Source organism: Leguminivora glycinivorella, chromosome Z, assembly GCF_023078275.1.
Source record: "Leguminivora glycinivorella isolate SPB_JAAS2020 chromosome Z, LegGlyc_1.1, whole genome shotgun sequence".
NCBI classification, from domain to species: Eukaryota; Metazoa; Arthropoda; class Insecta; order Lepidoptera; family Tortricidae; genus Leguminivora; species Leguminivora glycinivorella.
The window spans coordinates 38,639,019-38,651,615 of NC_062998.1; the positions used below are offsets into that span (position 1 = coordinate 38,639,019).

Below are 12,597 nucleotides of genomic sequence, written 5' to 3' on the forward strand. Positions count from 1 at the left end.
GGCATGTAGTGCCAAAACACCTAAATGGGCATCCCGACGCTGACAACAAAGAAAAAATTTCGCGCTCGCTTCGCTCGCGTTTACCATTTTTCGTTTTATACATTTAAATTCCCTTTTTTTTCGTGGAAGTTTCGTGAATTTTTCATGAAATTTAAGATTTTTTTGGAATCATTCCGTAACTTGCACATAACCACTCTGCTCTGATAGACTAGGTACTCCATTTTGTTTCCTATGTTATGTACATAATAACTACTATCAGCCCCAGGGACGTATAAAAGGGGAAAAATTTTCGCGCTCGCTGTGCTCGCGAGATGTTTTTTTCTGGTGTAGGATACCTAAAGGCACCGAAACTCAAACTCTCTCTACCCTGACTGATGCACGGGCCGGCACTGGTATAGCCAAAAGTAAATGGCGATAACTACCAACTACAGATTTCGTTTACGTTAGTTTTATAAAACCAGAAATTAAAGTTTAATAGTTAACCTTAAGCTGAGTTTAGACGAGCAAGTTATTGCTGCAAGTTTTGAGACAGAAGTATATCCAAGAAAGAGATGCAGATATTTGCCACTCACCCTTACCTATAGTTACGTCTCAAAATTTGCAGCAATAAGTTGCTGGTCTAAACTCAGCTTATGGTACAAAAGTATGAACTGCCTTGCAAAATTTAATATTTCGTACTTTAGAAAACAAACATATTCCAGAAAAAAAATTGGATTGACAGACAGACGCACGAGTGATCCTATAATGGTTCCGTTTTTCCTTTTTAAGGTACGGAACCCTAAAAAACTTATTTTTTTTAGGTTTTTTTTCAAGACAGAAAAAAACCGTTTTTTTTGCAACCTTAAGCAAAAGTGGTAAAAATTAAAAATTTGGTCAGGGAAATTTTCTTAAATGGTCATGGAAAGTCAGGGAAAAGTCAGGGAATTATTTTGGGTTTAGTAGTGGACACCCTGACTAGTAAAACTAAAAACGTTGTCGCTCGTCGTTACAACCGGACTTGACGAACAGATTCTGTGTAAAATGTGTCGTATAAAGCGGCTGGTCGTTAAAATCGGAGTCGTAATAAACGAATGTACTTTCATACTATCACATACGAAAACCAAATACATACCTGTGCTTATGTCGTTGTAAGACGTTGGACGTTCGGTCTATGCGGAGTCGTAATATATTAACCGGACTACTGTATTGTATAAAATGTATAATTGAGTAGACTCGGGACTAATTTTTAAAATAAAATCATTACAGATAATAATGTTGTCAATGAAAAGTAATGTATAAATCTTTATTATTACAAAACATTAAATAATTACGTAGTTTTAACCTTTTTATGCCTAATTTTCCAAATTTTGAGAAATAAATACAGTTTCGGTTATTAACCGGTTAGAGACTATAAAAACCGGTTTTTAACAGAGGCCAAAAAGTCTCGGTTAACCGGTTTGCACATCCTACTACCTATGATAGTTGCATTGAACTTTGTTGTTGATTTCATTTTGAAAACATCAAAATGCGCAAATGTCGCCTGCAGGTAAATACTGTTTGGAATAAATCTGAAGGATAGACTTACGGATGCTGTTTTCGATGGAGGAGTAGAAGGCATTGACGATGGCGGGGCGGCCGTGGGTGACCCAATCGGTCTTGTTGACGGGCTCGCGCAGTTTGCCGAACAGGTACTCCGTGCCGAACAGGGTCAAGTTCAGCACCGACTCCATCAGCTTGTCCGAAGACATCTCCAACTGGCAACACAGGCACAAGCACACTTAGAGAGGCGTAGGCACTATAGGGATAGGGGCGGGAGTGCGAACAAGTTGTTACGACTATCTGAATAAAAGGTACATGCTATCTCATGGGCTGCCATGTCTCGCTAATGCAATAGGATATATGTATACCTTCGTCCAATAAATAAATAGTTGTTTAATGCCAGAGGACAAACATTAGTTTTATTCCAAAAATTTATTGAGTTTTTAAAAGTCGTTATTTTCGTCGAGTCAGCGCCAACGAATCGACAAATTTAGCCCATGTATTCAGTACACAAATAGCTAATTTAATAAACATGACTTCGATTAATCAGCCTGTACTATGGTTTTTGACATGGCAGTATGAAAGAAATGAAATGAGCATAGATAGAGGTGCTTCTTTACTTTGCATGCCCCTCGCACTACATACGGCATACGGCACTTATTGTAATACAGTCACAATATTTGCCGTTACGCTCTTTTGTTACTTGAATGAGATGAAAGAATGGTTTACGTACGAGTATATACGGTTTAGGACCATAGCTCTGCATCAAGTATCCGAATTAGGCAACTGTAGGTACTTCCATATCTTATCTATTCAAACATCATTTTAAACTTTAGAATAGGTATATTGTAAACCCAAATGAAAAGCATTATGCAATTACCTGAAATATTATTTTTCCTCTCACTAGCTCGGAAACCCGTGTTTTCTCCTTTAATACCAGCGGGTAAAAACGCATTTTATCCACTAGTGCATAAAGTAATTTCATCTTGAATATAGTCATTTTTTCTGCTTTGAAACTGATAAAAGTGAGTGAATCTAGTGATGACGATGATTTACCACCTGTGGAACTACTGGAAGCAGTGATAAACGCGTTTTTTGCGTTGTATTTTCCTCCCTATAGTGAGGGGAAAAGTATTGTGTTACACTCGGGTGCAAATGTATTTTACTTCTCGTGTGTTCAAAAACTCGCAAGTTCAGGATTCTATTCCCGAACCACTCGCTTCACTCGTGGTTCAACTATAGAATCCTTTCCCTTGCTCGTTTTTCAATTCCACACTCTGCGTTAAAATACAACTTTGCTCCCTTGTATAACAAATAACTATTATTTATTCGTAGATCTAACAAACTAGCATGTGAGTTCTTGTCTAGACACTTTATGCTTACCTAGTTAAATAAATAAAATATGATTTGAAAGAAATATGAAATGTGAGAAATTACACATAAGCAGCCAATTAAGAGGCTAATCTGTGTTAGAGGAATATTTAAATAGGCAGAACCAGCCTACACGAGAAAAATCTTCCGTTCCCTTCTCTTCATAAGGACTGTAGTCATGGCAGCATATAAGTATTCGTTATTTGAAATAATATGTATTGCGGTAAATTATTGTAGGTACTTATACACGACAGTAAACGCTTGCATCGTTGCTGACCAGGGTCTACAAGAGTTTTTGTTTTTTTGGAATATGTACCCGACTCGATAGCATAAACTTTACGGAAATTGTAGGTGTATATTTTTGGGTCCAATAATAAAAAGTAAACGCTCTTCATTTATTCCCATGTCAACGGCCATGATGTTTTTTTTTTATATTTTTCGTTTTTAACTAGGTATTTAATTTATATTATATTATTATGGTTACGCGACAGTACTATATATACATTTGAAACTGGAATAGATTTAGCCTCCTAAGGCCCAAGGTCCTACATGTAGTACTTATTCAGTTCGATTAAATTCAAATCGATTTATACTGGAACAGAGTTGCATTAGATTTGATCCGTTCGAAATAAAACAAACCTCTATAGTCTGTAGTAAAATCTCGTAAGGCCCACCATAATTCGATTTCCCATTTTGAATTTCAACCTTGTTCTATAAGTAAATCGGTAAGATTTTCGTTTGTTTCAAAAAGCAATGTAACAAGGGAAATTCTACTTTATTTGGTTCATGAAAGATTCAAATTCGTTTACATTACTATGTACATTGGGCCTTACAAGGATAAGTAAAAAAAATGAGTGGCATTTTTTTTTATTTGCTTGGTTGGGCCTTAGGAGGATAAACAAACAAAATTACGAGCTGGGAATTGAACCGGGCCTACAGCTTACACTAAAAATTTTAGTTGCCGATATATTTCCCAGTCAATCGGGAAAGTACCTATTACCTATATCCATTTTAGTTAAAATTTATCAGTGTGTATTTCAAATAAATTACCTACCTACATTAGAAGTCAAAAGCAGGACGGAATATTCTAAATTATCTATCATAAGTTTGCTGTTTTTACTACTAGGTAATTGAATCGATCAGCATCAATATCTACGTAAAGCACCTAAGTACCTGAGTACCTACGTGGATTCCGGAATACATAACATGTTCGATAATGTAAATGCCCTTGTAAAGACTTCATTGCAAATGCAAACCGTATTAAGTAGGTATGGGCTTTAAACTGTGTGTTAGCGTGGCTGCTTGCGGCCTTGTTATTATTTATGGCCCATCCCTTCAAGTCGTTAGGGCGGCACTTGGATCATACATTTTAGATTGTACGGTGCTCCGACCAACGCCAGGCTATGAATTATAACTTGCATTGGCTGCTGTAAGTTCAAGGTTACGATGAGGTAGGCAAATGTTTACCGTCCATTCACTTAATAGTTATTTGTTATACAAGGGGGCAAAGTTGTATTTTAACGCCGAGTGTGGAATTGAAAAACGAGCAAGTGAAAGGATTCTATAGTTGAACCACGAGCGAAGCGAGTGGTTCGAGAATAGAATCCTGAACTTTTGAGTTTTTTAACACACGAGAAGTAAAATACATTTGCAGTCGAGTGTAACACAAAACTTTTCCCCTCACTATAGCGAGGAAACTACAACGCAAAAAATGCGTTTATCACTGCTTCCAGTAGTTCCACAGGTGGTAAATCATCTTTATTACTAGATTCACCCACTTTTATCAATTTTAAAGCAGTTCATTTGACTTTATTCAAGGTCAAATTACTTTACCCACTAGTGGATAAAATGCGTTTTTACCCGCTGGTATTAAAGGACAAAACACGTGTTTCCGAGCTAGTGAGGGGAAAACTAGTTTAGTCATCATTTGCATTGCAGTATCTACATGTGAAGACACAAAGTAGCTGCATATTTAGGTGTTTAGGAAAGACCATGTTATATTATAGGCAAAGAGCATTGATCACTAAGTTTTAGGTAGATACATTTTAAATCGTAGGAGAGGAATCGAAAACGAAACCGATCTATCATTGTCAAAAGAGACATTTTGGTCTAATATATATGTCACATTTGACACGAACAGATCGGTATTCTATCTTAGAAGCATTATTTGAATTGGACCCATTGTGTTTAATACAAAGTTTTAGATACACGTCATGAAAATATCTGGATAATTTAAAATTTATTTTTTCACCACACCAACTGGTAAAGGCTTACTTTGCTATTCGAAAACAGATAGCAAAATTGCATTTTATCCACAAGAGTGCAAAGTAATTTCATACAAATTTTAACTTGATGTCTTAAGCTGGTTGATAAAATTTATCTATAGGTAAATGATGATTTTGAATTATAAATATTGAATAGATTGATGGATTTGATTTAGTTTGATATTTTTTGTACTTAAGTAGTCAGAATTTTGTTCGTATTGCTGTGGTGAAAAACTTTGTGGTTCACTCGGTGGCTAAGTTTGTTTAACCATCGTGCCTTGAAACCCTCGCAACGCTCAAGATTCCACTTTTTGGAAAATATTGGAATCTTTCGCTGCTCGGGTATCATTACTGGCACGTGCGGTTACACAACTATACTTTGCCCCCTTGTAAAACAAATAACTATTATGAGAGGGGATTCAAAAATATTTCAAGTCTATGTATATAGTTCGTATTAGTAGGTCTACCTACCTATATTATTTCACTTGAATTAAAAGGAAAAGCGGGCGTCCCTCAGCACACTCATAAAATGTCGCGGCAACGGCGCGGCACATCGAAATATGATGTCGCTGGTCATACGTGATGAGGGTCGTGACACGGCGACACGCAACGTGAGACGTTGCGAATTGCTAATATACATCACGACAACCTTTTTCTGTTTTGACATGGTAATATTTTTGGCATTTCCATATCAGTTTCATTCTCTAATTAGTCTTGTTAATGTGTTGCCATGGTTGGTCGGCAAGTATAAATTAGATATAAGTACTACTGATGTGTTATTTATGTTATGAGTGACTCCCAAGAAAGGTTAAATCGTAATATGTAAGAGACATTCGATTCGCTTTGTGATGTGTCGATTCTCACTTTAGGTGCTGTTATTTTAATAACCGGTCGGTTCGGACGCTTCGGGCCCTGACCCCATTGGAGACGGGAAAACGCTTCTTTAAGGAAAAATGGAGTCCGACCGACAGAATATTACAAATGTATACTGACACAATGTAAATATGCAATATAATTTCCACTATCTTAGAAGACTGATGTTCAGGGGTGAGTATCTCGTAGGACACGAGTTGGAGCTTATTTCATCATGGTGAAAATGAAAATATACATTGCCATCATCACCAACGTCAGGTGACCATTGTCACTATGCTGAAATAGGAGAGGATTGTCGCCCAACGAGTTTTTCCGACCGATTGTCGGGCAACGTGGGAGTTACATCCGGTGAATCACAGACCAACCCCTATAGACATCCATTACAAGACGACTCGCGGTCGCCAGCCTTCCTAGTATTTGCACTGATATAAGCGCGGGCGCTCGCCGTGCCCGATCAGTATCGACCAAGTAACAGACCCGAAAGCAGCGCGTGTTTTTCGCACTAAAAAATTGGAAAAGGGTATTTTGATGCCTTAAAGATGTCCACCTGTAGTGTGAAATGGTGTGGAAATGTAACAAGAAGCTCAAATTTAAAAACAGACGGCATTATATTCCACAAATAAGTCATATTTATAATTTATTCAGAGCCGGCATAGGTCAACTTACGAGTACATTGGCCACTTACGCGTCAGTAGAGGGACAGTCATACTTCTGTCCCTTTTCATCTGGCGCGACTGCCCGCCGTCCTTGAAACGGCCAATCACAGCGCGCTTAACACATTCCCCGCCCGCTCCGCGCACCGCAAACACTGGTGACTCGTATCGCGAACAAAATATACAAGACTGCTACTCTATAGGAGGTTCTCTGTGCGGTGAATTAATACGGTTAGTAAATGTCACAGAGAATGGAGTATTGTAAAGGGATATTATGTAATTAAACATTTTTTATTAAAAAATACAGTCATCTCTTGACACAGGGTTGAAATTTAAAGAACCTTAGTTAATATGGCGTATATTATCCTTTACCTACGTGACAAATACTGATCGCTATCTAACCATCTGAAGGAGTATGTTTTTTACTTGACGTGTCTGAGGTACATTTTTTTTTCTTAGGCTTTATTTATCTTTAGTTGTATGTAGGTAGGTATATTATATGTTTGGTGCTACTTACTCCGCCATAGAATTTAATGAGCTTCTCGTCGTCGAGCATCTCGCTGGGGTAGGCGATGTGCGAGGCCATGGCGTCGGCCTTGTCGAGCGCGGCGCTGCGCGTGCGCTCGTCCATCCACTCCACCTCCTCCAGCGTCTTGCGGAACTGTTGCCTGCGCCACACACACACACACGTCAACCAAGTAACTGACCGACGAGACAAGTACTTTCGCATAACTTCTATACAGGTATATTTAAAGCCTGACCAGAAATATATGACTACGCGCCATGTTGCGGCATTTCAAAACAACTATTTTCTTCATACTACACTGAGCTGTCACCCCATACATCAGAATAACAGCGTCCTCCGGACAATATCATATATTTCTGGTTTGGCTTTACTGCATTACGGAAACAAGTTACTAACTTGCTACATCAGTACAGTTGACCTTTGGGGAGTTTGGGCTTACCCCCTTTTTCATAATAACAAGCCGATAAAAATCGTATGTCCCTTTCTATAACACCAATACGTCGGAAAGGCACAAACGATTTTTATCGGTTTGATATCTTTATGGGTTTTAACGATTTTTATGGGTTAGTCTATGGAAACTGCTCATTATCAGGTGGGACGTATGCTCGTTTGCCCCCGACGTAGTTATAAATAAAATTACTTAAATAGTTAGTTGAAGAACCACGAATACCTTGTGACCTTCAAAGTTAAGAAGTTACTAAAATGTAAACTCACCTAATGTCATTCACCATTTCAAGAGCGTTGGCCTTCGAGTTTTCATTGAAATATTTTCGGATGTACAGAGCTCCCACAGCAATTGACATACTGAAAAAAAAAAATATCTGGCGTAAAATAGGGTGCCTGACCCTTTAGCGCAACTTGCCTTGTCGCGCGCGAGTCCGTACATCAAGCGCGACTTCAAGTATGGACTCGCGCGCGACAAGGCAAGTTGTGCTAGAGGGGCTGGTGTCCCCCTGTCCAACCATTCTCAAAAATAAACGTTGTTCTAAGGTAGTTGTTTCATGTTAAACAAAGCGAGGCAAAACATTTTGAACTTAATACGTACTAATAATATCTTATGATTTCACAAAATTGAAAACTAATTTAAACCAAACAAATGGGGCCACTTGGGCCCAATCCTGAGTATTTTAAATGAAAGCTGTCACAGATTTAGTGGAAAATAAATATACCTACTTATAACAAGGATTATTTATATAGGATTTACAATCCTCATACTAAGAATCGTACCTCCATTTTTTAGCACCATCATAACTACACTGATGATGCCTACAAATTTATATTTTTCAAAATGTGTATTGACGTTTTTTTTTTTTCTAGCCAGCGTTAGTGTCCCACTGCTGGGCAAAGGCCTCCCCTCTCTTCCTCCACTCGACCCTATCACTCGCATTTCCCCACCAGTTGGGATAAATTTTTCCAGATCGTCGCACCATCTCCTTTTTGGTCTGCCTGTACCTCTACCTACACCATCTATCGTAGTCCGTGGGTCCCACTCGGTAACCATTTTAGCCCACCTTTCAGGATGCATGCGACAGACGTGTCCAGCCCAGTCCCACTTAAGCTTAGCGGTCTTGGCACCTACATCTACTACTCGAGTTCTGGAGCGCAGTTCCGTGTTTCTGATTCGATCAGTTCTGCGAACACCCAGTATACTGCGCTCCATCGCCCGCTGACAAACCTTTAGTTTGGACTTTAAAGCCTCCGTTAACGACCACGTTTGAGCACCATAGGTTAGGATAGGCAGGATACACATGTCAATGAGTTTGCGCTTGAGACACAGGGGAAGGTCACCCTTCAATAGCGCTTTCATGGACCAGAAGCTCTTCCAGGCGTTTTCGATGCGTCTATTGACGTTATATCATAATATTAAAATGTCATTTCGTGTCATTTGTTCTTATAAAAAAATAAAAAAACACGCAAAAATATTTGGGGTAAATATGATTTTGGCCACTTTCAGGCTGCGAAACAGCGCCATCTAGTTTTAAGCTTTTTGTATGGGCATTGTCTGTCCCGGTATTATAATATACGGTCCTTGCTTATAGATATTAAACATTATATTCTGATGTGAGACTGCAGCTAATATCTCGTATAATTATTTATTCACGGATCATAAGCACGTACATCAATCGATTCAGTTAACAACATCTGAATAAGTACGCTTGCTGGAAATTCACAATAAGCCTGATATAAACGAGTAGGTACATACCTAGAATTTATTATATTCGTTCTAGGAAAGGTATAATACCTTTCCTAGAACGAGTTTTCCTATTAGAATTTAGTGGTACAGGGATTATCAATTCAGTAGAATAATCATTATGTTGGTATTGATCACTATGAGAGCAGTCAGCTTCAATAGTAGATGGAAAAACGCTCCAAAAATGTACCTACCAAATAGAAAAGATAGAGTGGGCAAACAAAACTGGAACTCTTTAAATGTGCAACTAATACGGATCATGGATAATGAGTGGGTAATGGTTTTACTTTTCATATTTTATTTTGAATTAAGATTTTGGTAGACAGATAAAAAACTTAATTATACACCGTGCTTTTTTTTGATCTTCGTTAAATTCAAAACGGCGTTAGGATCAGTAACAGAAGCTACCGGGTTTTATATGAATTTAAAAAAATCAATTTGTTTTTCATACATAATACATAAATGAATTAATACGTGTGTGGAAAAATAAGTGGGGCCCTGGAGGGAAGCTACCTTAAATCCTTAAGCTGCCTCATTTTACTTAAAGAAGACAATTAAAAAGAAACAAAACTGTATTTAAAGATTTTCTAAAACTCGCTTGCCTCGCCCTGGACTCGAACTAAATAAAATAAAGAAAAAAAAAACACTGTACTTTATACACGGTACTCGTGAGCATTGCGAGAGACTTTAAGAGCATATTCCTGATCCCATTTTAAGACTAAAATGTCATATACACTTTTCTAGATTTCGCCTAGTTTCAGAGTTATGACCAATTGAAAAAAAAATATTTTCTTATTGTTACTCAGTACAAAAGGCTTTTTTAACGATGTTGATGCCATTATGGAGAATTAGTCTCACTATCCTCATTGATAGATGTCCAAAAGTACGAAATGAAAGCTTTCAAAAATGAGGTTTTTAGAAAAATTCTTTCCTTTAGCCTCAGAAATGCGTGGTTAAAATTTCTCGCAATGCTCACGGTGCACGGAAGTATTGCTACTATTAAACTATTTTCTTATTGAAGAATTTTGATTCGGGTGCAAATCATTGGATCGAGTTTCACAGTCCTAAGGTAATTTCGACGGAACGTGGCGTTATTATATACCGAAATTGGTACGATAAGCCATTGAGATTTATAAATAGGTACGTATAAAAATTTCAATAGTGAACTATCAAATGTATGAAATAAAGTGATTTGTTTATGTAAAAAACCGGTGAAGTCAGAATTGAACAAACGTAGTGATTAGGGTTCTGCTCGAGAGTCTCGAACTCGAGAATTCTCGAGAATTTCGGCTTCATTCGAGACGAGAAAAAAATGACAGGTTGTAACAGAACAAGCATCTATGACGAGGAAATGGACTCGTTATTACATATAAAACTTACGGCGAATCAACTTTTCCTTGACCAACTTTTTAGTGCATATTTCCTTTGGGATTTCGTTGGATATTTTGACAAATAATATCTTTGAAGCTTTATCACATGTTTAGTCACGTCTTCACTCATAGAATTCACTATAATTCGATGCACAACTTATTGGAAAAAAGCTTATTTACAAACTATATCCACATGGATGGATTGTTGACACTAACAATCTGATCTGTCAAACGAATGGCGTTCCGATATTGCGTCTTGGTTCCAATTACAAGTCAGAGAGGTAATAATCACTAATATTGATTATTATACTTTCTGAATATATCATTCAATGTAACAATTAGGAACAAATGTGATCTTTCATTGCGAAGTTACTTACTAAATTGATTTAAACAATCTTTCACAAAATAATATTTACGTAAAAATATTTATCGATTTATGGAATGTTCCACTACTGGATCAGATAGGAATCAATATCAATAGCTCTGTCTCTCTTTAAAACACGTGCAATCATGCAGGTGTTACTACTGATAGGTAAACGATTATTTGCTGAGAGAACATGGACGTTAAATGTATAGGGTGTACGGCTTAGTAAACAAAGCAGTCTCCAGTCTCCATTATGTCTCCATTAGGTCTCCAGTCTCCATTATGTCTCCATTATGTCCCCAGTAGGTCTCCAGTCTCCATTATGTCTCCATTATGTCTCTGTTATGTCTCCGGTATGTCTCCAGTCCCCAGTATGTCTCTGTTATGTCTCCAGTAGGTCTCCAGTCTCCATTATGTCTCCATTAGGTCTCCAGTCTCCATTATGTCTCCAGTCTCCATTATGTCTCCATTAAGTCTCTGTTATGTCTCCGGTATGTCTCCAGTCCCCAGTATGTCTCTGTTATGTCTCCATTATGTCTCCAGTCTCCAGTATGTCTCCATTATGTATCCAGTCTCCAGTATGTCTCTGTTATGTCTCCAGTCTCCAGTATGTCTCTGTTATGTCTCCATTATGTCTCCAGTCTCCATTATGTCCCTGTTATGTCTCTGTTAAGTCTCCAGTATGTCTCCAGTCTCCATTATGTCCCCAGTCTCTGTTATGTCTCTAATAGATACTATAAAAGGGTCGGAGCGAGCTGACGCGCGTCATTCTTAAAATATCTACAAGACTAACAGTGTCTCTGGCTTTCGTGTATTATACTGGTGAGTGAAGTTGTTCTGCTATTGTTTCTTTGTTTGTTTTTACTTGGAAATTATTCTAAGTGATTGTAAACTTTGAAATTGTGTCTCTGTTTGATTGTGCGGGGATAATATCGTCGTACAGTTGAACTTGGACCGGTGGTGGAATTGCTTTACCGTCAGTTGTGGGTTTATTTTAGTGTTCTATTTATAGTGTAGTGTTACATTTAAATTAAAGTGTAGTGAAGTTTTCTGTGCTTTGTTTCATGAGTGCCGTCAAGCAATACAAAGACTGGGTCGATGTATGGCTGGTGCTTGGAGATAAGTCTGTGTTTGGTTTTGTGGGGAGTAATTCTTGCAAAACTAAGCTTAGATTATAGCACGAAAAGGAAACTTCATTCGTTTATTTAGTTGGTCAGTAAAATTGAATTGAGTAATTTTCTATGGGGTTATTTTGTGAGAGTTATAAGCCAGATCATTGTTTGTGACAGACTGTTGTCCGGTTAAGCGCTTTATACCTTGCGGTGTTAAACATAAGGCGTTTAGGAGCTTTTTGTTCCAAGTGGAGGCTTGGGCGCTTTTTTCTATTTACAAAAGCGTACTTTCTCACCGGTCTCAAAGAGTCCAACTGTTAGATGGAAGTGAGGACTTTCACGATTGACGAAAGAC

The 12,597-nt window shown here is 37.9% G+C and overlaps 1 protein-coding gene across 1 annotated transcript in view; it reads right to left on the minus strand.

The window, feature by feature from the left end:
- Positions 1-12,597, minus strand: part of LOC125241816 (neprilysin-2) — an 80,970-nt gene that overhangs the window by 8,157 nt on the left and 60,216 nt on the right. Inside the window, exons 11-13 of the mRNA XM_048150460.1 lie at positions 7,920-8,009; positions 7,197-7,347; positions 1,565-1,733 (exon numbers count right to left, since the gene is read on the minus strand). Coding sequence (XP_048006417.1) covers positions 1,565-1,733; positions 7,197-7,347; positions 7,920-8,009 — 410 coding nt within the window. The remainder of the gene's footprint in view (positions 1-1,564; positions 1,734-7,196; positions 7,348-7,919; positions 8,010-12,597) is intronic.